Raw genomic sequence first — 26,701 nt, forward strand, 5'->3', positions numbered from 1 at the left:
ATGAAAACAACTCTGAAACGATTCACTACAGTCAAATAAATTCATGTCATGTTTATTTATTTAGCAGTTAATAGAGCTTAATCCTTTAAAGCAGGGGTGCCCATTTTTTTTTCTTACAAAGGGCCAAAAACCAAACTAGATTGAGGCTAGTGGGCCGAAGGTAAATATAGCTGCCATGGGTACTTTCTAATTTATTTAAAAATAACTAGAAAACATTGCTTTGTATTAACTAATGCAGTATACATTTTTCTTTACATTTTTATAATGAACATATTACAGTAAAAACAATCTCATTTTTAACAAAATAGAGTTACACAAGTCAAGCTGTACCTGATTTTTCCTTGAATTGCTCGCAGATGCCTTCTGAATTGTCGAGTGACAGAAATTGTATATATTTTTAAGTATTTATTTATGTATTTACAATTAACATTTAAATGAAACATTTTATTTCAATTTGTTGTTTTTCATAGATCAGCTATAAAACAAACAAACAAACAAACAAACAAACAAATAAACAACCAATCAAAAAAACAAACAAACAAAAAAGTTATTTTGAGCTAAATAACAATCTCTGTTAAAAGCATTTGCCCCAATCCTTTCCATTATTTGTACACTTTTCTCAGATGGCATGGTGGGCCAAATCAAAGGTTCCGTGCACCCTAGATTGAGCATCTCTGCTATAAAGCAACAACTTTAGTATTAAACATGGAAAAAGAGTGTCATACTTGGTGCAAACATATCCACATCGCATTTAGTTTATGGCCCCTTTCTCACCGCTGTCATTTGAGTTATATATGTTTACTTTGTTATTAACAGGAAAAAAGACAACAACAAACATATTTTAACCCCTATCAATAAATGCCTTATTTATATTTATAAGTCTATAATTATATAATTAATACGATTATAATTATTTATATGACTGAGAACCAGCTATGGTGGCAATTCTTAGTTTTGGCACTGCTTTTGGGATAGTATAATGTTGTTCTCACCTACTGTTTTGTGAAAAAGGCTACTATGAATTTGGACATTTGGACATTTACACTTAATTCCTTTGGCATGCTGTTTTATAGTTAGTATGTGATTTCAGATGCTACCGTTTCCATTAATTATGGTAAGAGTGTCAGGTAATCCAGATACTTTTCACACTGCTTGCTGGCAATTAAACAGTTGTAAAGCAGACATATTTAGACTTAGGGATCATTTTTGTAGTTACATTTGATGGCCAGATTTAAAAAAAAAAAGAAACATACAAAGACATCAGCTTTCAGATTGGAGGTGCCCGATAGAAGCGGTTTACAAAGGCTGTGTTAAAGCTGCCTGGATGTGATCCCACTCTGTCATCTATGTGTTCAATGGCCAGCTGTGCAGCAGCACCTGAAGCCCCACCCACAACTCCACCCACAGCCCCGCCCACTGCCATTCCTGCTGGCCCTTCAACAGAGCCCACGATCATTCCCATGGCTGCTCCGGCTACAAACCCCAGTCCCAGTCCCACAGCTAGTGAAGTCCTGAGCCAGCTGTTCTGCAGCTCAGCCTTGGCCCTGATTTCTGCCCCAACACTGGCATTGTAGGCATCAATCTGCCAGCGTAGCTCATCCCCCCGAAACTGCTGCTCCAGCTCCCGGCATGTCCTTTTGGTCTCAGACTGTTTCTTGCTGTGTAGCTTTCTCTCCTCATTCCTGACGCTCTCCTCCGCCCTCTTGTAAGATCGATTAATATAATGGTGTCCGCCCAAAGCCTGGATCATGCGCTCAATCTTATGGATTAGTTCCCTGTTTGCAGCAGGGTTTCTCCAGTTTTTACTGAAGATGTGATAGCGGCAGCTGCACTGCTCCACGAGCTCCCGCAGGTGCCAGTCAGTTCGCATGACTTTATCATTGAGTGCTCTAGAGCTCAGATGCCCATCGTAAACAAAGAGGATCATCGAGTAATTCAGCACATTCTCCCCAAATTTATTCTTAACCAGCTTGGGGGTCTTCAAGTCATTTGGTGAGATCTTCTCCAGTTCGAAAGCAATGAGTATGGCATGAGGTCCAGGTGCTGACAAGCACATGGACCTTCTCATCTCTTTCCTCATCTTGGACTTGGACATGTCTTTGTCATACAGGTTCGGTCCATTGACAACCGCGACTCGTCTTCCTACCAACTCTCCTACATTTTTTTGGCTGCTCGCAATGCTATAGACTTCCTCTGAAAACTCCTCTCTTCCCAAAATGAAGTTGGTGAGAAGGAACTGAGATGGACCACTGCTCCCTATAACCAATATCCTTAGCTCCAAATCACCAAATCCTAGGGGAATAAAACATAATGAGATAAGGAGAAAAATCCTCTAAAAATATAAAAGATGTCATTACTACAGTAGATGCTTTTCCACAGCATGGTACAGCATCGTATGGGGATACTGAATAATCAGAAAAACCTGCTACATTTAAATAGTTAGCAGCTAATCTGAAACACCATTCCAGCAGTGCAACTATAGCAATAATCCAACCTAATCTAAGCAGCACTAAACTGCAGTGGAAATGCGAACTGAGCCGAGCTAAACCAAACTGAAGTCATTCATTCTTTTCGGCTTAGTCCCTTTATTAATCCAGGGTCGCCACAGCAGAATGAACCGCCAACTTATCCAGCATTTGTTTTACACAGCGGATGTCTTTCCAGCTGCAACCCATCTCTGGGAAACATCCACACACACTCATTCACGCTCATACACTACGGACAATTTAGCCCACCCAATTCACCTGTACCGCATGTCTTTGGACTGTGGGAGAAACCGAAACACCCGGAGAAAACCCACACGAACGCAGGGAGAACATGCAAACTCCACACAGAAATGCCAACTGACCCAGCCGAGGCTCGAACCAGCGACCTTCTTGCTGTGAGGTGACAGCACTACCTACTGCGCCACTGCGTCACCTGAAGTAAGTCAAGCTGTCCCAAATTGTACATGGCTTGATCAACTTGGCTATTATAACTTGGCTAAGTAACCAAGTGGCCATTGATGTTCTTATTGTTTGAAACCCACACTAGAAAAATTTAGGTTCAACTAGTATGCTCAGTTCTTAGTGACGGTGTAAATGCAAATAGGAAAACTTACTGGGGAAAATGAGTTCTTGATTGGGCTGGGTAATTAATCAAAATACAAATAGGATTGAACAAAGCTGCAATTGTCATGCGCATCTGGTCAGAGAAGCACAGTTATGTGATCAGCATTAAATCTGCTCTCAAGCATCTCACCCAGAAACTCCAAAAACCCACAAAGAAGAAACTTTATCCCCAGTAGTGTTGCATTTTAAACAGAAGATTTAATTGCTTCCGAGGGGGTAGACCTGGTGCAGTGCAATCTAAGCTGCATCCAGTGCTTTTTAATGGTCTCACCTAACCCTACCCCTCACAATGATGTCACTAGTTCCATTGGAGGCATTGTGTCTGACATGCAGATTTGTAGTCAAGGCTGCATCCATAATGGAGCTTTCATTGTTTCAGTGTGACTACTCATCACAAAACTATGGAATCATTTCACAGAAGAATTTATTTCAAACAAACATCTTGATGTCATTAATGTCAGAATAAATCTATTTTGTTTTTGAACACATTTTTGTGTCGCTTGTCAGTGACCTACTACTACTACTCTATGTAATAAATTCTGCTCCATCTAAAATAACACACTCAAGATTTACAAAAACTTTTGTTGCTCCTTTTTTGCCCTTTCTCATTGAAGTCACCCCCAGATTGCCTAATCCATAACTTAATCTCTAATCATGACCCCATAATCCCTCATCTAGCCTTAAACCTACCCGAATGAAGGGGGAATAGTCTGTCAGGGGTCAGAACTTGGCACAACTTCAGTTAACTGACCTAATGTGCATGCTTATCACCATCAGTTAATCACTCTATAATTCTCAAAGAACTGGGCCTGGTTGCAAGTTCAAATAAATTATTTTTTTTAAGTTGAATAGGTTGTTGACTACCTCTGGAAGTGACCAAAACCAAAGACCAAAATGTTATTTAGACACATCAACATTAATAAATACTAGTCATTTATAGTATATGATATAGTGTTTTTAATCATACAATAGTAAAGTGTATTATACTATAGTATGATTCAAAAACACTATAATATTTACTATAAATTACTAGTATTTATTCATGTTGGTGAGTCTAAATAACATTTTATATACAGTTGAAGTACGAATTATAATCACCCCCCCCCCCCACCACCATTTTTTAATTTTTTTTTTTTATATACTTTCCACATGATGTTTAACAGAGCAAGGACATTTTTCACAGTATGTCTGAATATATTGTTTCTTCTGGAGAAAGTCGCATTTTTTTTATTTCGGCTAGAATAAAAGCAGTTTTTTTAAACATTATTATAAGGACAAAATTATTAGCCCCTTTAAGCTATTTTTTTCATTGTCATAACCATTGTCATACAATAACTTGACTAATTACCTCAACCTGCCTTTAACCTAATCACCTAATTAAGCCACTAAATGTCACTTTAAGCTGTTTAGAAGTGTCTTGAAAAATATCTGGTAAAATATGTACTGTCAGCAAAGATAAAATAAATCAGTTATTAGAAATGAGTTATTAAAACTATTATGTTGAGAAATCTGTTGAAAAAATGTTTATCTGTTAAATAGAAATTGGCGAAAAAGATAAACGGGGGCTAATAAATCTGACTTCAACTGTATAGTATACACAACATTTCTTAATGAATGATACATTTTACTGTTGTATTAACTAGTGAATTGATTAACTGTAATATAGTATACTTTAGTTTTTACTACAGTAAACTGTGGTGTAGCAAATCAAGGAGAAATTATATATATATATATATATATATATATATATATATATATATATATATATATATATATATATATATATATATATATATATATATATACATATATTTTTTATTTATTTAAACTTCTTAGATCTTACACATCAAACATGCATTTGCATTTGGGATCTTCTCATATGACATATGTGATGCTGTACCACAAAGTAAATACTATTTTTTAATGAAATATTTGTGGAAGTAGACAAAAGTACACTGTATAGGTAAAATATTTTTTTTTCTTTTATATCAGTAATCATTACATTAATAAGTAAAGATCATGTTCTATTAAAATTGTTTGTCCATTTTCAATGTAAATATATCATAACTGCATTTTATTTGTAATGTGCATGCTAAGCTTTTAATTTAAACAAGTTTACAGTTGATTTTTTTCAGTATACCGATGTTTTTGCATCCTCAGATTACAAATGCTCAAATAGTTAAATCTCAACCAAATATTGACATATACTAACAAATACCATACATCAATAAAAGGCTTATTTATTCAGCTGTTGGATGGTTCTAAAATAAAAATAGACATGCATGACTGGTTTTGTAGTCCAAGGTCACATATTTAAACATTTTAAATAATTAAAAAGTTTATTCTTTTTTATTTTAAAATGTATCTTAACTAGTAAATAGCATTACAATACATTCAAGTATTTTACAAATACTTATATACTTATATAAGTATATATTGGTGATCACATCAACATGTAAACCACAATAAGCATAGTCATGCATTTACGAAAATATGTATTTTTTTTTAAATAAATATACATTTAAGATTTCATTATACAACAACTCCACATTCAATAAAACTGAGCAGACATATTGCATTTTACACACGCTGCATGCTGTGAAGAAATGTGCAACTTACCTGCTCTTTTAGGCATATTTTCAGAGGTTGCCTTGATTTAATATTGATGTTCTTGACAACTGAAAAATTTCTATTTCAGTATTAAATAAAATAATAGTCAGATGCCACATTGCATTATTTTTCTGATCTCTTTTGATAATGGTTTAGACCCTGTACTGAATGGAATATAGCCTGGAGGCATGGACAATTGAGTGTACTCATGCGCACCATTCCACCCAAACACATGACATTGATTTTGACCGCATTAGCTACTGTGAGATGTGAATCATAGTTTTGACAATGTATATAACTTGAAAATTAACTGTCCTTTGTCATCTTGAAAAGCAAGCATATTTTTTCAAATTACAATGGTTGTTATTCTAACCCAAAATTGGATCAAACCAGACTGGTTTGGGTTAAAAAGTTTCATTTAAATATAATATTAAAAATGAACCCAATTAAGAGATTTGTCCACATTTGACCCAACGCTGGTCCAAAAACCCAACATTTGTTTTTTGAGTAATTAGAATATATATATATATATATATATATATATATATATATATATATATATATATATATATATATATATATATATATATATATATATATATATATATATTTTTTTTTTTTTTTTTTTTTTTTTTAAACCAAACAGACTAACACAGAAGACACAATAATTGATCATGTTTACACAAATACTATTTGCCAGAAATACTAGTAAAAACTGAAATTCTTATAGTTGTTAATTTAGTTTCCTTTGCTTTTAGATATATGTCTTATATTTCTCAAAGAACTAATACACAAATTAAGCATCAAAACTAATGTTGTTTCACTAGATTTATTGTATTTTGAGCTGACCGTCAGTACAATGAATGCTCCTATTTTGACCGTGTTTGACAAAATAAATTATTTACTCCACACTTCATTTCATTTCACACATTTGAATAAATAAATAAATTTTCTTTTTAGTGTGTGTCTGTATATATATTTTTTTACCTTATCTTTATATACCGAGTCCTGGCTGGACCACGAAGCATGTCTGTGTCGATTTGATGTACAGAGAAACTACATTAAATAGTAAATTTGCTTTTATTTATTAAACAGACACTTTTATCCAAGGAGACTTACAAGTGAGGAAAAAAGAAGCACTTTAAATCATCAGAGAGTGCAAATGCCATAAAAGGCCAAATTATTTCACACATAAAGAATTACAATGTTTTCCCAAAAACATGGAGTGTTTTTACGAACCTAGTTTATTTGTCAAGCCCACTGACCAAAAGATACTAAGTGTACTTTATGACTATAATAACAAAAAAAAATCAAAAAATTACTGATCCTCATATACAAAGTCAAAATATGTAAAAATGAAGCAGCATAATGAATTAGATCTGAGTGATAAATTGATTTTCATTTTAAACTATTAAAAACTTAATGCTGACAAATGCCTAAAATCTATATTTAACGGATAATGGAAATATTTTAGATATTTAAATATTTAAAATGACAATACATATTTTGGTCCTTATTAAATTTATACGATCGGATCGGACATTTTTTAAAAAAAAAAATGCCTAACAAGACTTTGACAAACTTTTACTAAATTAAATTTTAGTTTAAGATACATGTAATCCTATTTAAAACGGTTTAAAGTTTAGTAGATACTGACAACCTGTTTTGTCTTTGAACAAAATTGTAGTGGGTGACAATGGTAAAATCACGCCATCGTGTGGTAGCTTTTTTTGTTCTTTGCTTGTTTTTGTTTGTTTGGTTAGATATCTATATATTATTTAAGTCACTAAAACAAAAAACAAAAAATATATATATATATTTTACATTTTTACAAATATATTTTTACTATTCTTTTTTGTTTTGTTATCATAACAAGACCGTTTAGGAGGTGACGCAAAGTGTCGCAGTAAAATAGCACCGTATGGAAAATGCGGCTGTGCGAAGGGTTTTTCAGTCATGTCGACACGAGTTTTAACTTTAACGTTACTGAAAAAGCGACACCTGATGCAGTGTTTTTGGAGTACAGTCGGTTCTGTACATCTGAGATCTATCGCTTCTGATAAAATTCCTTCTCATGCAGTTGAAGCGTCTCTTTATGTACACGTGAGTGTCACGGTTTGACAGTTTCTGCAACTGAGCAGAACAGTCAGTGTATCATGCGCATGTATTTCTTTTGTTCTTCAGTGGCCCTACTGCCTAAAAAGATGCTCCTACTGCAACTTTAACAAGTATATCCTCCGAAGTGAAAACCACGATACCATGACAGAATGTCTGCAGAAAGAGACAGAGACTTTACTGAAACTCAGTCAGGTGTCCAGGTCAGTGTGCTGCTAAAAAGGAAGGCTTAGATTGTATTTGTGATATTTGTAATTCTAACTGTGAAATGTAATTTAAAACGGGTTTTTAAATATCACGTGTAAATAAATGAAAAAATAAATGAAAATAATTGAAAATGTTGGATTACAAAAGTTTACATTGATTATATGGTCAAGAAGAGAAATTAGGAAAGCATGCTGACATACAATATGGAAATATTGTGCTAATTTTTGCTTATTTGTTTCTTTTGTTGAACACAAATCAAGATATATTGAAGAATGTTGGGGGAAAAACAGCCATTGACATCCAAACGAATAAATACTATGGAAGTCAGTGGCAGTTTTTCTTCAGCACATATTAATCTTCATTAATCGTCATTATAAATTAATTCTTCAGCATATTTTCCTTTCTGTTAAACTGAAGAAAGACAGGTTTGGAATGAGTAAATTTTAAACAATAATTACATTTTTTGGTGAACTTTCTCTTTAATTTTGCCTGTTCTGCAGGATTACCTCAGTGTTTTTCGGAGGAGGAACACCCAGTCTGGCTCAGTCCTCCACTATTGCTGCAGTGTTAGAGACCGTGACCAAAAACAGCAATCTTTCAGATCTTGCAGAAGTCACTCTAGAAGTCAATCCAACACCTGCTGGAAAAGCTCGTCTGAAAGACTTCACCCTGGCAGGAGTGAACCGCTTCTCTATCGGAGTTCAGGTGTTAAATGCACACACTGCACTGTTTCCAGAAATAAAGTAATATTTTTTAATGTTCTGACACACACTGTTACTTACATTTTAAAGTGACTAATACAGTATGATGCAATTAAAACAATATTTCAGGAAATTAACCCAAAAACCAAAATTCTACCATCATTTACTTATCTTCCACTTGTTCCAAAATCTGTTGAACACAAAATAACATGCACATCACCACAGTTAAGCATATTTCATATTAGATTTCCCATTGGCAAAATCCGTTTCATTGCAAAAAATGTGTTGGTCTTCACATTTATATTGGTAGTTTATTATGCTTAATAATAAATTAGCTGTTTTTATATTCATAATTTCCATTTCTTTTTCTACACTCAATACTGTCTATAGTTTTTTTTTGTAAGCATATTTATAAATGCACAATAAAATAGTTTCGTAGGCTACAGGTAATCTATTTTGGTAAGGTTTCGCTTTATAAAAAAAAAAAAAAAACTATAGTGCATAGTACTTTGGGTACAATCAGGTGACATTTGTCAACAAATAAAGATTAGAATAAAAGTTAAAGGTGTAAAGTCATCAACCAAAGATTGATATTTTTAGCAGCTACATTATCCTATATTTAGCTATATCATTTCATCTAACATAAGCTTATTCATAAATGGTCGTTATAGTCAGAAATACTATTTCATTCATTCATTTTCTTTTCGGCTTTGTGCCTTTATTAATCTGGGGTCGCCAGAGCGGAATGAACTGCCAGCATATCCAGCATATGTTTCATGCAGCGGATGCCCTTCCAGCTGCAACCCATCTCTGGGAAACATCCATACACAATCATACACTACAAACAATTTAGCCTACCCAATTCACCTGTACCGCATGTCTTTGGACTGTGGGGGAAACCCACACGAACACAGGGACAACATGCAAACTTCACACAGAAATGCCAACTGACACAGCAGAGGCTCAAACCAGCGACCGTCTTGTTGTGAGGCAACAGCACTACCTACTGCAACACCGCATCACCCAGAAATATTTATCCAATTAATTTATTTATTTGCTCAATTATTTAATTTTGGACACATTGGGAGTTTTTTCTTATTTAGAATCATGAACATGCATGCCACGTTTCAACATTTTTTAAATTCCTTTTTAAAATTTTCAATGTTTTTGGTCAATTTGACCCACCGGTTTTGTTTATGTTTATTAAATGTAGTTAATTTTTTGTAAGTAAATATATACAGTTGATGTCAGAATTATATAGTTGACGCCCCGCTTTAAATGATATATTTTTTTGTTGTTTTATATTTCTCAAATGGTGTTTAACAGAACAAGAAAATTTTCAAATGACTTTTTATATATATTTTTTTCTTCTTGAGAGTCTTATTTGTTTTATTTCAGCTAGAATACAAGCAGTTTTCAATAAATAAAAAAAATGAAGGTAAAAATTATTAGCCCTTTAAGTTATCTATTTTTTTTTGCTAGTCTACAGAACAAATCATCGTTATACAATAACTTGCCTAATTAACCTAACCTGCTTGGTTAACCTAATTAACCTAGTTAAGCCTTTAAATGTCACTTTAGAAGTGTCTTGAAAAATATCTAGTCAAGTATAATTTACTGTCATCATGGCAAAGATAAAATAAATCAGTTATAAGAAATTAGTTATTATTATGTTTAGAAATGTGTTAAAAAATCCTCTCTCCGTTAACCAGAAATTGGGGGAAAAATAAACAGGGCAGCAAATAATTCAGGGGAGATAATAATTATGACTTCAACTGTATATTGTATATATAGCTTATTGAGACTGTATATATGTAGTTGACTATTAGGCAGTAAAAAATATGAAACAACATTTAAAAAAAAAACATGTTTATATTTATGTAGTTTTAAGTCTAAGTATCACTAACTTTATCAGTTCTTTCAGCTATAAAACAATTTAAATTGTGAAACAAATTATATTAGTTCAGTTTAGTATAAATCTCACTGTTGAAGTTCAGTTCAGTTTATCTCAGATCAGTTTAATGCAAAGGTCACTACTGAAGGCCGATCCACTGAAGAGCAACTCCACCAATGCACATCTCCACCAGTCCCAACCAAGTAAGCCAGAGGCGACAGTGGCAAACTTCATCAGTTGAAGGAAGAGAACAAAAAACAAAAACCCAGAGGGAAACCAGCCTCGCGATTACTATTCCTCTAGGCGGAGCTGCAGTCTGGACATTGGATCGGAGGCTTGAGAATGATGAACATCTGTCATGTAGAAGGTGGTGGGAGTTCAAACTAGCCAACGAGATCATTGCAGTGACTCTTCTGTCACTGGAGTCTTTGCAGGAATTAGAATTATACTCTTGACTCCTCAATACCCACAACAGCCATCTGTCAGAATACAGGTCAGATTGATGATTATGTAGATGTAAGGAAAACTGACATCAGGGTAGATGCTAACCAGATTACAGTGTCTGTTAATCTGGTTGCCCTGAAAAATGCAACCTAACAATTCATTTGTGTTTTATGTGTATGCTAATACAAAATGTTGTGTCTTTAGTCTAGCTTTAAATAGACCTGTAAAACTGTTTCTGAACAATTTTTGCATTTACCTAAGCCATAGACCTTTTATGTAGATATCAGAGAACAAATTAAGATATTGTATAAATACATTTTATAACACCTTTAATTTAAAATAGTTTAATATGCATTTATGGCAATTGGCATACATTTTTATCAGTTTCTGCATTTGGAAATTTTGCTGATGCATATAGATTTAAACAAGTTTTCCGTTTAAAATGATACATTTTCAAGAAATATTGTTTAAATGCTTTAAAAGCACTTAAGGTTTTTTTTCTGTCAGCAGTGCAATATAGACCAAGTGTGACCTGACTAGTAAGGTTTGGATGAAAATTAAGTTCAGTATGTAGGTTTAGTGAAAAACACCCCATAGGTCAAATGGTTTTTTTTTTTTTCTCCTTAGTCGTTAAATGCCGATCACCTGAGGATACTAGGTAGGGATCACAGTGTCCAGCATGCCCTTCAGACAGTGTCCGAGGCCCGGAAGCTCTGCCCAGGACGTGTGTCAGTGGACATCATGTTTGCTCTTCCAGGTCAAAGCGTATCATGCTGGCAGAAACAGCTGGAGGAGCTGCTTTATGTTTGTGATGATCACATTTCTTTGTATCAGCTGACTCTGGAACGAGGAACCCAGCTTTTTAAACAGGTTGAGAGTGGTAAACTAAGCGTACCTGGAGATGAAGTCACTGCTGTCATGTACAAAACAGCTTGCAGAGTCCTGGAGGAGAGTGGCTTCCATCAATATGAGGTGTCCAACTTCGCCAGAAATGTAAGTTAGGATTTGATCATATTCTTTTATGCTGGAAAAATTGAAGTTCTGAAGTTTTGGTTTGATTCAGAAAAAAATATAGAATGCACTTTCTGTATTCTAAATGATTAGCCCTACTGTGAATTGCCATTCTTTTTCAACTATTTCCCAAATGATGGTAGGCAGACAAGGACAATTTTACAGCATTTTCTTTATATTGTTTTTTTCTTCTAGAGAAATTCCTATGTCAAGTGACTTGCTTAATTAGCTTAGTTAACTTAAATGAACCAAACCTAAATTGACCTAGTTAAGCTATTAAATGTCACTTTAAGGTGAATACTGGCATCTTGCTGTGACGCTATGGCAGTGCGTTACTTAATAAAAATGAGTTATTAAAAGAATTATGTTTTTTTTAACTATTACCTTCAATTTTTACTTTAGCATTATTATATACAATTTACAGTACTTAAAGTCTAAAACACTGCGTGCACGGTTCAATCATTTCTATGCAATTAAATGTATAGAAAAATTATTTTAATAATGAAAAAATAATTTTGTTGTTTTATCAAAAGAATTACTTGATTTCTCATATTAAATCAAGGTTGATTTTTCTGTGAAACATGCATGTTTTTATGAGCTCTTTTATATTTTTTTGGTCACATCATGTAAAAAATTACTTTTCTGCTAACATAAGAATGTGTTTTGAAACGTTTAAAACATCTTGATTTCCATTTATTGTCAGATGACGTTGACAAGTTTTATCAGTGTCTCAGCAGCTTAGTACATGCAAGGCACAAATGCAGTTCCCCTTCGGTTGGGGAACTTCAGTGCTATTAAGTGGATTTGATCTTTGTGAAAATCCACGAAATGGGAGGATTCGGTTCAGAAGCCGCTTGTCTGAAAGAGTATTGAACGGGCCAATGAAAGCAATGAGTTGGCAGCGTAAGCTTGCACAGGTGTGCTTCATTGCCAATTATCCCAGCATATAAGCACACCTGGAGCGAGCAAATGGCATCCTTTTAAGCTGAAGAGACTTTCTGATCGAGTCGATGAGGGTTTCTCCTGCTGTGAACAGCGATTCTGAGCGAACGAGAGCATTCTCCCGGTCCAGAGTGTGTACACGCAGCGGCAGACGGTTGAGCTGGGTTTCTCCCTTGCCTGGCATTCTTTGGGTCTGGTCCTCCAGAGCGGTGCGTATAAAGTTGCAAACTTCACAGAAAGAGCAACACAGTCGTGCATCACGTCATTTTCAGGACGGCGCTCCGACTGTGCGTTTTTGGATGCGGTGGTTTCCTGTTCTCGGATGATGGGCACGGGCACTGCGTTACATGCCTGGGGGGTCTAGCATGTTAATGCGCTGCTCGCGGGTAGTTCATGTCGTCATTGCGATGCCATGACTGTTGCACAGTAAAGATCGCGGCTAGCCTTTGCAAAAAGGCAAACCACCCCAGTTGTCCCCTGCTCTGCAGCGGGCACTCAGGCAGATCTGAAGGTTTCAGCGAGAGATAATCCGTCGCCCATGGGCCCGCGGACCTCCCGCTCCTCTAAGCGCTCCATCCAAGCTTCGGGCGGGGGAAGCGATCCGTCTAACAGATGGTAGCCCTTACGCCCAGATGTCCACTGCGGCATCGGAGGGTGGGCTTTCATTGTCCGATGATGATCCAGACCCGCTCGCCCCCTCCGGGCAGGTGAGCGCTGTCACTATGGATCCTGAAACGGACATTTTAGCCGTGCTTTCCCGGGCTGCTTCGGCCATGGGTTGGAGATGGTTTATCCCCCAGCTCGCGGCCGGACCGACTAGAGGGGTGTTCCCTTCTTCCCGGAGGTGCACAGTAGGCTCACGTGGTCTTGAAAAGCACTTTTTTCTGCTTGTGCTGCGTGTCCCTCCACCCTCACCACTCTTGACACTGGAACAGCCAGGGGGTATGTGGCGATTCCTCAGGTTGAGTGCGCGATGGCGGTCAATCCGCGCGGCGCCTCTTCTTGGCGGGGTCCGCCTCGTCTCCCATCCAAAGCCTGTAAGTTATCTGCCTCCCTCGGAGCTAGAGCTTACTGCTTCCGCCTTGCATGCAATAGCCACCTACCAGCGCTACCAAGCGCAGGCGCTGGCCGAGCTGCACGAGGGTGGGTCCAACCCAGGCTTACGAGCTTCGCACCGCCGCCGACTTAGCTCTTCGGACTACTGAGTCCGCTGCGTGTGCGTTGGGGAGGACGATGTCCACATTAGTGATCCAGGAGCGCCACTCCTGGCTGATATGCGCGAAGTCGACAAAGTCTGCTTTCTTGACTTCCCCATATCCCAAGCCAGGTTCGGCGACACCGTCTGTGAATTCACCCAGGAATTCAAGGCGGTGAGAGAGCAATTGATGGGTGATGTCTTATCGGCGGTCCGTAGCCCGCTCCGCCCGCCGTGCCATTCATACCTGCTCCTTGCCGAAGGCGCCTGTCTACGAGAGCTGCTCCGCCCCCGCACACGCCTCTGGCGAAGCGAGCGCGTCGGGCACCTCGGAAGCAGGCAGCCCCCCCTGCCCAGAACGGACCGCGAAGCGTCCCTGGGACAGGCCATCTGGAGAAGAGGGAACTCCCCGCTGGAGGAGGCACTTTTTACTGCCATGAAAACATCATGAAAGAGCACTTTTCCACTTCCCCGGATGTGACAGCCCGAAATCTGCCAGTCTGGGACGCTATGCTTTCTAGCTTGCAGATTCAGTGCGTTTCGCCAGTGGCTCACGAGCGCTGGGAGGACGGTCTCCTTTCTCCCACCCCTCGAGCCTCTTCTCCGGAGCTCGGGTGCGGAGTGAGAGCAAATATCTCACCTCCAGCTTTTCCGTGGGACCCGCGTGCTTCCCGGATCAGCACACCCACTCCGCGCTGCCCCACTGCTGGTACGTCAGCGATTGTAGCGATGTGTCCATTAGCGAGAGCTCTGCCTGCCTGCTCTGCCTGCCAGCTCTTCGCGGTGGCTCATACGCACAATCAGACTTGGCTATGCGATTCAGTTCGCGAAACGGCCCCCCAAGTCACGGGTGTGTATTCACCAGGGTCAGCCCCCTGTCCGCCCCTGTCTTGCAAGAGGAGATTGCTGTCCTCCTGGCGAAGGATGCAATTGAGCCGCTCCCTCCAGCCGAGATGGAGAGCGGGTTTTACAGCCCACACTTCATCGTGCCCAAAAAGAGCGGTGGGTCACAGCCAATCCTAGATCTGCGCGTTTTGAACCGCTGTCTGCACAAGCTGCCGTTCAGAATGCTCACGCAGAAGCGCATCCTCCGGTGCATTCGTCCTCTGGGTTGGTCTGCAGCATTAGACCTGATGGACGCGTATTTCCATGTCTCCACTCTTCCTCGCCAATGTCAGTTTCTGCGGTTTGCGTTTGAAGGTCGAGCTTGGCAATACAAAGCCCTCCCCTTCGGGCTCTCTCTGTCTCCGCGGGTCCTCACCAAGCCCGCGGAGGGTGCCTTAGCGCCCCTTCTGCTCGCGGGCATCTGCATACTCAATTTTCTTAACGACTGGCTGATTTTTGAGAAATTGATTATGCACAGAGACAAAGTGCTCCGGCACTTCCATCTGTTGGGGTTTCAGGTCAACCGAGAAAAGAGCAAACTCGCCCCCGTGCAGAGGATCTCTTCTCTCGGGGTGGAGCTGGACTCGGTCACCATTGCAGCGCGCCTCTCCGGAGAGCGTGCTCAGCTGATGCTGTACTGTCTGGGAGAGCTCGACAGTAAAATAGTGGTCCCACTGAAACTATTTCAGAGGCTCCTGGGGCATATGGCATCCGGAGCCGCTTCATGCCGCTCAGATTACTCTATATGAGACCACTTCAGCACTGGCTTCACGATCGAGTCCCCAGACGCGCATGGCACGCGCGCGCACACCTAGTCTCTGTTACTGCGCTGTGTCGCCATGCCCTCAGCCTTTGGAGCGACCCCTCGTTCCTACAGGCCTGGGTGTCTCTAGGACAGGCGTCCAGTCTTGTTGTCGTTTCAACAGACGCTTCCAACACGGGCTGGGGGGCTGTGCGTTGCGGGCATGTGGCTGCGGACCTGTGGAAAGGTACCCAGTTGCATTGGCATATCGCCTGGAGCTGTTGGCAGTGTTCCTCGCTCTCCACCGTTTTTGTCCGGTGCTGGAGCGGCAACACCTGCTGGTCAGGACGGACAGTACGGCGGCGGCAGCGTATATCAGCCGTATGGGGGTATGCGCTCTCGCCGCATGTCTCAGCTCGCCCGCCGTCTACTCTTCTGGAGTCATCCGCGGCTGAAATCGATGCACGCCATTCATATTCAGGCAAGCTCAACCGTACAGCCGATGCGCTCTCACGGCAGCCTTACGTCCTGGAGAATGGAGACTCCACCCCGAGTCTGTTCAGCTGATATGGGCGCGATCTGTTGCTTCCCCCGAGATCGCTCATTGCCAGTTGTTCTTTCCCTGACGAGTGCTCTCGGCACGGATGCACTGGCTTACAGCTGGCCTCGAGGCATGCGCAAATACGCGCTTCCCCCAGTGAGCCTGCTCGCGCAGTTACTGTGCAAGGTCACAGAGGACGAGGAACAGGTTGCTGGTTGTGCCCCTCTGGCTCAACCGGACCGGGATGTCAGAGCTCTCCCTCGCGATAGCCCTCCCCTGGCAGTTCCCTTCGAGAGAGCACCTACTCTCTTAGGGACAGGGCACCATCTGGCACCCTCGCCGATCTTTGGAGGTCCTTAGATGCAAGAAAGACTTGGGTAACCTCCGATTTTGGTGGCTATTACCGTCACTCGGGCTAGAGCCCCCTCCCCGAGCGCGCCTATGCCCTGAAGTGGAGTCTATTCACTGAATGGTGTGTCTCTCGCAGAGAAGACCCCCGTAATTTGCCAGATCAGCGTTGTGCTTTCTTTACGCCGAGAGAAGCTGGAGAGCAGGCTGTCACCCTCCACACTCAAGGTTACGTGGCTGCCATCTCCGCTCTCATGACGCGGTGGCTGGCAGCACCGTGGGACACATAACCTCATCATCCGGTTCCTCAGGGGCGCTAAGCCAATAAATCCACCCCGCCCCCTCTCATGCCCTCTTAGGATTTCTTCGCTCCTCGACTCAGTATATTTCTGTCCCTGAAGACAGCTCTGCTGGTCCCGTTGATATCGCTTAGAGGGTCGGGGACCCGGAGGCATTTTTCGGTCAGTGACTCGTGCCTGTAATTGGGCTGGCTTCTCTCACGTCCTGAGACCCCGCCCGCGATATGTGCCCAAGGTTCCTACCACTCCGTTTTAATACTAGGTAGTGTGCCTGCAAGCGCTGCCCTCGGAGGAGGTAGACCCAGCCCTTTCTTTATTGTCCAGTTCGCGTCTTGAGTATTATTCGGACCGCACTCAGAGTTTGGATCATCTGAGCAGCTATTCGTCTGTTATGGTGGTCGGCAGCAGGGAAGTGCCGTACTGAAATAAGTTTTTCCACTGGATTGTGGATGCCATTCTCTCGCTTATCAGAGCTGAGGTGAGCCGCTTGCCTCGAGAGTGCGTGCGCACTCCATTCGGAGATTCGCATCCTCTCGAGCGCGCGCACGCGGCGCCTCTCTAGCAGACATCTGTAGAGCTGCGGGCTGGGTGACACCCAACACATTTGCAAGGTTTTACAATCTGCGAGTGGAGCCGGTTTCCTCAAGGGTATTAGGTAACCCTTGGTGATTGAGGAAACAATTCGGAAGGGTGTTGAAACACACTTGCTGCGCCATTCTCCCTAACACGGAGGTACGTGCGCCTTTTTATCTGTCAGTAAAGTTCCCCGTCAGGTGAGCCCTGCAGATTCCTCCGTGGCCCCCAGCACTGACTCAGCGGAGTAGTCACTTGCTGGCCCACTATGTTGTAGGTCTGCCCGCTGGTCAGCCTGCGTTTTGGGTATAGGTGTCTGCTATGCGTGATCCCCACTAGGCGATCGCATATGCTTATTCCGCCACGGTTAAGTCCCCCCCCCCCTGGGCGGACCTGTGTCTTCCCTCTCCGATAACCACTCTTTTGCGAAGCATACTCCCCTTTTTAGGGCTAGTCCATATGTAAATTCTGCCATCAATCCCCCCTTGGGTAACGGATGGCCTCCGCAGCGTCCTCCCTATCGGGATTGCACGCTTCCCAACGTACTGTCGTATTTTCCTAGAATTATCTAGATGCTCACGACTTCCCAAAAAATATATCTAAATCCGTAAGACTTCTGTTGAAGTAGGACAGGGACACGTTGGAGGACCGCGCCTCCCATGATGTGGGTGCGTCACGCTTGCTTGACTATCCCCTCATCGGGGGCGTTGGTAAGGTGCAGTCATTATGGCGCTTTCCATAGTTCTCCCATTGCGTGGATTTTCACTAAGATCAAATCCACTTAATAGCACTGAAGTTCCCCAACCGAAGGGGAACGTTCGAGGTTACAGAAGTAACCCTTCGTTCCCCGAGGAGGGGAACGGAAGTGCTATACTCCGTCGCCATTATGACTGTCCCTTAGCTGTTTGAAAGTCTCTTCAGCTTAAAAGGATGGTGTTTGCTCGCTCCAGGTGTGCTTATATGCTGGGATAATTGGCAATGAAGCACACCTGTGCAAACTTACGCTGCCAATTCATTGCTTTCATTGGCCCGATCAATACTCTTTCAGACAAGCGGCTTCTAAACCGAATCCTCCCATTTCGTGGATTTTTTTACAAAGATCAAATCCACTTAATAGCACTTCCGTTCCCCTCCTCGGGGAACGAAGGGTTACTTCTGTAACCTCGAACGTTTCATTTGAATCGGAACAAGTTTTATTTTTCCAGTTTTGTAATGTTTTATATCACTTTTCAGGAATCAGTGATGTGAATCATTTTGGATTTTTTTAATTATAAATTTTTTATAGAACGCTGTCAGTGAACACAATATGGGCTACTGGAGAGGACACCAGTACATCGGTGTAGGACCAGGTACATTCATTTACAATCACATACACTGCTGTTAAAAAGTTTGGGGTCACTCAGGGGTTTGTTTTTGAATACCATGTGTACCATTATCTAGCTATGGTTTGTTAAATAAGTAACACATAAGGAACTGCTAAAAAAAAACAACAAAAAAAAACTGTTCTTACTATTCATCAAGAATGCTGTTAAATGGTTGCAAGGCTTGAAGCTTGCACTGCTATTCTGGACCAATAATTGAAACAGAAAGCAGTTAAAGGATGGCATGTTTTAATCAATCATTTATCTGATTCCATTGTAATTAATCTGACTCCATTTAAAGATGTTTTTATCGTTAACAAAGAGTAAGAATCTCAATGCCTTAAAGCAGGTAAAGTTGTTTATTAAGTTACATGCTTAAACATACAGACAGTAGAATAAACTACTGTATAGAGAAACTTAGAGGAACGTATGTACTGCTGTGTAACAAAGACTGAAACTGCCTTTGTTAGCAGATGAGGCTATGCACCAGTGTGCGGTGGAAGCTAAGTAAAAGCCATTCTCCCCCATCAACAGTCACGTTTTCTTATACCCTGAGCAAAGCATTGTCAAACATGAGTGAAATGCCAACCCCCAAAACCAGCTGAACATGAAAGCAAAGTTGAGGAGGTGGGGGAGAAGTACATTAACATACTCTCCTCAGGCCATGGCTCAACAATAGTAAATAGATTGTATATTGAAATACATCAATGTCTCTATTAGGTTCATCACTACAATGGTGAAGTTATAAACTGTCAAATGACACCAAACATAACAAAGTTATATGAAACATTACAAGCAGATTAATTGTGTATGGTGAAAAGCACACATGGTTTCTGTAAAACAACTGGCAGAGCTGTGATGAACTCTGCCACTCCAGAAGGACTCCTCCTTTGATTGCAATGTCCCAGTAGCCTTAGTCTTTCATTAGCATTGAAGGAATAATATATAATATTTTCTCAGGTGGTTCTCATGTTTTTCACAAAAAAAAAAGAAAAAAAAAAAGAAAAAGAAAAAAAAAAAAAAAAATATATATATATATATATATATATATATATATATATATATATATATATATATATATATATATATATATATATTAAACAGCATGGATTTCATCATTGATAGCATTTGCAATTCCTTATTTTTAATGTTATGAGACAACATTTTTTATCTGGAGAGACTTTGAAGGAAATTTAAAAAAAAATGTGAATCCTTTAAAATTGTAGAATTGTTATCAAAGTAAATCTTAAAACTGTTTTAGATTTGTATCCTATTTTATGTATTATTTATTGTTGTTGATGTTGTTCATTGTTATAAATCCACACTACCTTTCAAAAGTCTTGTCACCTATCCAAGATTTAGGAACAACAAATAACTTCTTGTTACTTCTAGTCAAGTATCATTTGGTATCAGATTACGCTTATTTTACTGAATTAATGCAGTCATGCCTTGATTTGTAATTATTTAATTAGTACAGTAAGGTCTGACTTTACTTGTTACTAAGTCTTGTCACTTAACAGAAATAATGTACAGTATAGAATATGAAGTCATGGTGCAGTGGAAAAAGAATTAATATTGTTTATGACTACCATGATTTTGGACAACTGCATCCATACATCTCTGCAATGACTCAAATAGCTTATTAATAAAGTAATCTGGAATGACAAAGAAAGCGTTCTTGCATGACTCCCTGAATTTTTGAAGATTTTTTGTATTCATCTTCAATGCCTCCTACATCTTACTCCAGACATGCTCAAGAACGTTCATATCTGGTGACTGGGTGGGCCAATCCTGGAGCACTTGACCATTTTTGCTTAGAGGAACTTTGATGTGGAGGCTGAACTTTGAGAAGGAGCACTATCCTGTTGAAGAATTTACCCTCTTTTGTGGTTTGTAATGGGCAGCACAAATGTCTTGATACCTCAAGCTATTGATGTTACCATCCACTCTGCAGGTCTCTTGCACACTCCCATACTGAATGTAACCCAAAAACATGATTTTTACTTTACTAAACTTGACTGAACTTTCTGTGAGAATCTTAGCTCCATGTGGGTTCTAGTAGCTCTTTGGTATTTGTGATGATTGGGATGCAGTTCAACAGAGGTTTCATCGGAAAAATCTACTTTCTGCTACTTTTCCAAATGATCAACCAGAAGTCAGGTTATTATTTGTTGCTCTTACAAATGGAATAGATATCAAGACTTTTGTTAGGTAATGTATATACATTATAGAAAAGTGTTATTTATAAACTGTTTGCACTTAATATCTGGTTTTGCCCCTAAGGTTGATATGGCAATAACTGTAAACTAACTCTCTCTTTAACACTGAGGGCCCTATTATACACCCGGTGCAGTGTGGCGCAAGGCGCGGCGCAATAGTCTTTTGGTAGTTTCAGCTTGGCACAAGAGTCGTTTTGAGGCGTTGCGCTATGCTTTTTAAATAGCAAATGCATTAGCGCTCATTTGTGCGCCCATAGGCGTTCTGGTCTAAAAAGAAAGGCGTTGCTGGCGCGTTGCTATTTTGAGAAACTATAATAGATTTTTCTTTAGACCAAAAATAATCCGTCGCAGAGTTGCGCCTCGCTTACGCACTGCTTAATAGGCACAAGAGAGCAATAGGCAAATATCTTTACATATGAAAAAATTTAAATATTAGGGATATATATATAGGATATAATAAGAATAGATATAGAATATAAATATAAAGAATTCAAATATTACAAAACATTATTTTCTAGCCTACATAACTATGAAAAATCACTGCTTTTATGTCTTCTTCATCTCGGGAGGCTTTTTCAGTTCATTCATAACAATTTTCTTTTGTATAATGTTATTATTATTAGCAGTAATATTTATTATATCCACATTTATATTTGTTTTATTAAAAACAAGCTTAGATTTGTCCACCTGTCAGGTTTTAGACCATATGGGGCACAGCATGTGTTTTAGAATATAACTCAGGTTTTTGAGCACATTTTGTTATTATTATTCATTCATTCTTTGCTGGAAATTATAACTGAATTTAGAAATAGTTTTGAAACGAATATTTGCGCTTAACAAACAAAATTATTTATTTATAGACTAATTGATGTCTGTGTGTAAAGGTTTCCCTATCCAAAAGCGAATGTGAAAGTAGTTTCATTATCTCTCATTCTCACGCAGTAGATGCTCTGTTTAACAGTTTTCTGTTAAAAAAACTGTTAACTGTTTGCTTGTGAAATGCTCATTTTTTCCTCTTAGACTTACTTTGCGTCCTGTAAATAGCGATTTACTTTGGGGAGGAATTTCACAAAACGTTTCATTCTGCACGCTTTTTAAAAAGATAAATAAAGTAAACGTTTAAAACTTTTTTGTTTACTTTGCATCTCCAAAATCAATAACTGTCTGGAAGATTAAATGGTATATTTATTTACAATAAAAAACAGACTGATTAACGAACAGCCTTGAGCCTAAATGACTGACCAATGCCAAACTAAACGCGCTCTCTTTTCTTTTTAACACAAATAAGATTTCATTTCAAGTTTTCAACATTTTGTTATGTTCTTAATCATCTGTGTAGGAGCTCATGGTCGTTTTGTGCCGCATGGAGATGGAGGAGTTCAGAGAGAAGCACGAACACAGACATTAGAGCCCGATGTTTGGATAAAAGAGGTTCAGAGTCGCGGTCAAGGAACACGCAGGAGAATAACACTTCACCATCTCCAGCTGTAAGAGCATCTGATCTGCCCTACACACACAAACACACACACATGTTTATATTAGTGGTTTACAACGACTCTCCATAGGTGTAATGCATTTTATACTGTAATAAACACTTATTATTTGCCCCTACCAGTAAACCCAACCCTCACAGGAAACAAATTTTGAATGTCAAATAAAAACCCTATTAAGTATGAAAGCATTTAGAATTTCCTCATAAACCACCTCAGTGTTGTTGGTCTCATCCATGTCAAATTTCTATTCTAAAAATGAAATTGATTAAAACATTGTTGTGTAGGTCTATAATCATTAATTTTTTTCATTATGTAAAGCTACCCAATCCATGTTATATGCGTCCAATCACCAACAAATACATCTGACTAAAACTCCTAAAAATGTCTGTTGTGCATACAATTAGTTTTTAAAGAGTTTTTTTTTTTTTTGTTATTTGGTTGTTAATTATGTTTAATAAGTATGTTGCAAAAATATTTGTATATATGTTTTGCCACATTATTTAAAATGTGGCAAAGAAATAACTAATTAAAATTATATTTTTTGATAGGTCAAGTAAAATTTTTTCCGTATTAGCCATTAAACATCTTTTAGCCCTTTTATAAGTCGGAAATTTCATTAATTAAAAAGGTCTTAAAGTCTTAAATTTGACTTTTTAATACCAGCAGACACGCAGCAACACAGTACAGACAAACACATCTAGATTTGGAGTAGCTGCACAGGGGTGCGTTTCCCATTGTTAGCCAACTAAGGTTGCAAGTTTTGTCATTACAAGCATAGTTCATTGATTTGCCATTTCCCAAATCCATAGTTGCAACAAACAATCGCAAACTGCGTCATAAGCGTCTGCGCTTGTAACTACACCTCTGGAGCTGTAGTTAGACACATAGTTCCTGGCTGTGTTCTATTCCCAGTTATCCCCCCTTTGCCCAATTAATTTAGAACATTCTAACATTTAAACTTGGAATGATAAAAAAAAAAAAAAAAACGCATTACAGTCATCACTTTCATGTGTAATTTACTTTCAAAGTATTTTTTTAATGGGCACACATAAAACAATATAATTTGCACAAAAAATTATGGAGTTCTTCTCTAAAGAAGTTATTACTCCATCCCCATTTAGAGCCTCATTATGGGTGTTTTACATTGCAACTAACATGGTTCAAGCAATGGATCTGCGCCAGAGAAACTATAGGTTTTGGGAATCACTCGTCACTACATCGTTCTTTTCCCAAACGATGCATCGTACTATAGTTCAACTGCGAGTTACGTCACTGTTTGGGAAACGTATTTCAGATTGATGTTTGGTTTTGTGTTTGCAGGCTAGAGGAGGTTTTGGTCATGGGTCTACGTATGAATGAGGGAATCACCCATCAGGTACAGGAGGTCACTGTGATGTTTAATTGAGATGGGAAAATTTTCTGAGTATTTCCTATTGTATTTTTCTTCGTCTTTTAGAAAAACTAATAATAGTTAACCTAACTCGATTAGTTAACTTAAAAAACCTACTGTAGTTAAGCCTTCAAACTGTACTTTTAAAATCATCTATTATTTTTGTTTGTGTGTTAAAATAATTTGGTTTTATCCTGTAAGTTACTAATAATTTATTCAAAAATTGAAATGCTGCCATTTAGAGAATTTGGTGGAAAATAACAAAAAATAGTCCCGTGTGTTACCAGGAAGCGGGGTTGATTGCCTCATCATGTTTTCAGACGATTATATTTACTAGCACATTAAAAATGTTTTAACTTCAGAAGTGTTAAGAAATCAATATTTCCTGGAATAATCTTGATTTTCAGTCACAACAAATGAAAAAAAAAGCATATTTGTAAATACTGTTATATTCTAATAATTTTTAGATTTATTAATTTATTTACAATAAATAACAATAAATGAAAGACCTTCATAGAATAAAACAAATATAACAGTTTTACCTAAACCCATACCAAAAAATTCACTGTCCCTCCATGTTTTTCCATAGTGATATTTGAATACTTTGTATTCCCATCTTCACTTAAATACATTTACTTGTGAATTTATCTATTAGTTCTTGGTTTTTACATTGCTTTCTTTTTTGTTAAATTGTAGCACTGGGAGTTATTCAGCCCAGAAGCAAACCTTCAACAAGTTTTTGGGAAATCAGCAAATATTCAGGAATTGCAGGGTGGAAGATTTCTAATACTTGATGATAGGTAATGTTTACTGCATACATTTCATATGTTATGCAACTTGATTAAATAATCATGTCTATGTTGTATGCTGCATTTTCAGTTTTCTGTGATATGTATCTGTTTTAGGGGTTTGCGGTGCTCCTGGGAAGGATTAGTGCTGCTGGACAGCATCTTACCCACAATACTGCTGGAACTGGAGATGTTTTTCCACAGCAGGGGAATCAAAAGGACACAATAAAGACACTCATTTAGACAGACTGATGACACACACAGCAAATAGCTAATGAGGTAAAAACAAAACAAAAAATTCTCCTATGTAAGGAATTATGTACTTTTGATAAATGACCAAATGTTAAACTTTTTTTTTTACTGCAGTTCTATTTATTTATTCACAAAAAAATATTATTTAAAAAAAACTGTTCACACTGTATATGCATCAAATTGAATGCCCCTAATCTATAAAGAGCACATTTTTTATTTTTTAAAAATTATAATGATGATGAAAATTATAATAATAATTGTTTTTAGTATTTTGTTTATTTAGGTGGAATAAGAATGTCATGATATTATTTTGATATATTATTTTAAAAAATTATAATAATTAAAACACATGGGCTATAATATGTCAAACAAGCAGTGTTGGGGAAAGTTACTTTTGAAAGTAATGCATTACAATATTAACCTACTGCCCCCAAAACTAATTGTGTTACTTAATTACTTTTTGTGGAAAGTAATGCCTTATGTTACATCTAAGTTACTTGCTGAGGTTTGATCTCTTTCAGAACTTGCAGATGTTTTTTTTCCCCATTTTTATATAGGAGCTTAATACTACCTGGAGTATATAGATATTAAATAGATTCAACGTTATTGTCATTACACATGTACAAGCACAATGCAAAGTGCAATAGCAGCAAGTGCAGGATAGGTATAAGTTATAAAGTGCAGTTATAGAAAGACTATGGAGATAATAACAGATGGATGTACTATGAACATTATATACAGGTTGTATTAATGTGTTTGCTACTTTTGTACATTTTGCATTATTAGTGAAGTAAATTCACTGTCCATTGAGATAAAAATCGCAATAAAAGCTAACATGGAATAATTTATAATAAAGAAAAAACAGATTAAACCTTAAAAATGTTTTAAAATTTCATTGTTCCAATAATTACTGATTATAAGAGAACAGCAAATCCTCATTTACAATGATCTCTTAAAGATAATCAGACACCGAAGACTGGAGTAATAACAAATTCTGCTTTGAATCACAATAGTAAATTAAAATTGAAACTACATTCAATATCAAAAGGTATTTTAAAATTGTTATAATATTTCACAGTTTAACGTTGTATTTTACTGTATTTATTTGATCAAATAGATGCAGCCTTGGCAAGCAGAATTGGCTTTTATAAAAACATTAACAAATCTTACCATTTCTAAACTTTTGACTGGTTGTATGTGCTTAAATATATATGTAAAGTACACTGTAAAATATTTAGTTTTATAAATAAAATCAATATTTATTTATAGTTAAATAAAACTTAATTTGTGAACCCAACACTGGGTTGGGTTACACCATGGGTTGGGCATGGTGAAATTACTTCACCATGTGGGCCTAATATCTTTAGTACAATTGATTTTTCATTGCTATTTGAAGTTTCTCTCCTTCAAACCTCCCACGTGCTCAGTAAAAGAGAAGGTCATTGAAGAATCATGCATTTTTCATTCACTTTTGAGTTTCTTCCTGTTCAAAGTTTTTAGTTCTTGTGCAAGCACAATTAATGTATATTATTTCGATCGATCTTATACATCTAACTATCATTCAAAAAGATTAAAATGAGT

At 38.2% G+C, this 26,701-nt stretch overlaps 2 protein-coding genes across 2 annotated transcripts; one reads left to right on the forward strand and one right to left on the reverse strand.

Annotated features, from left to right (window-relative positions):
• Window positions 1-399: 399 nt before the first annotated feature.
• Window positions 400-5,869, reverse strand: LOC110438607 (GTPase IMAP family member 9). Its single transcript, XM_021471893.2, has 2 exons — window positions 5,730-5,869; window positions 400-2,292 (listed from the first exon to the last, which is right to left on the reverse strand). The coding sequence occupies exons 1-2, from the start codon at window positions 5,743-5,745 to the stop codon at window positions 1,268-1,270; spliced, it is 1,041 nt and encodes a 346-aa protein (XP_021327568.1). The 5' UTR covers window positions 5,746-5,869; the 3' UTR covers window positions 400-1,267.
• A 1,759-nt stretch (window positions 5,870-7,628) lies between these two features.
• Window positions 7,629-25,216, forward strand: rsad1 (radical S-adenosyl methionine domain containing 1). The gene is given in 9 exon segments (NM_001083557.1): window positions 7,629-7,823; window positions 7,905-8,038; window positions 8,543-8,747; window positions 11,709-12,074; window positions 18,903-18,966; window positions 22,537-22,684; window positions 24,011-24,065; window positions 24,777-24,880; window positions 24,986-25,216. Coding segments are annotated over 9 exon segments (1,335 nt in total). The 5' UTR covers window positions 7,629-7,676; the 3' UTR covers window positions 25,098-25,216.
• The last annotated feature ends 1,485 nt before the right edge of the window (window positions 25,217-26,701 follow it).

This window comes from Danio rerio, chromosome 3, assembly GCF_049306965.1.
Source record: "Danio rerio strain Tuebingen ecotype United States chromosome 3, GRCz12tu, whole genome shotgun sequence".
Taxonomy (NCBI): domain Eukaryota; kingdom Metazoa; phylum Chordata; class Actinopteri; order Cypriniformes; family Danionidae; genus Danio; species Danio rerio.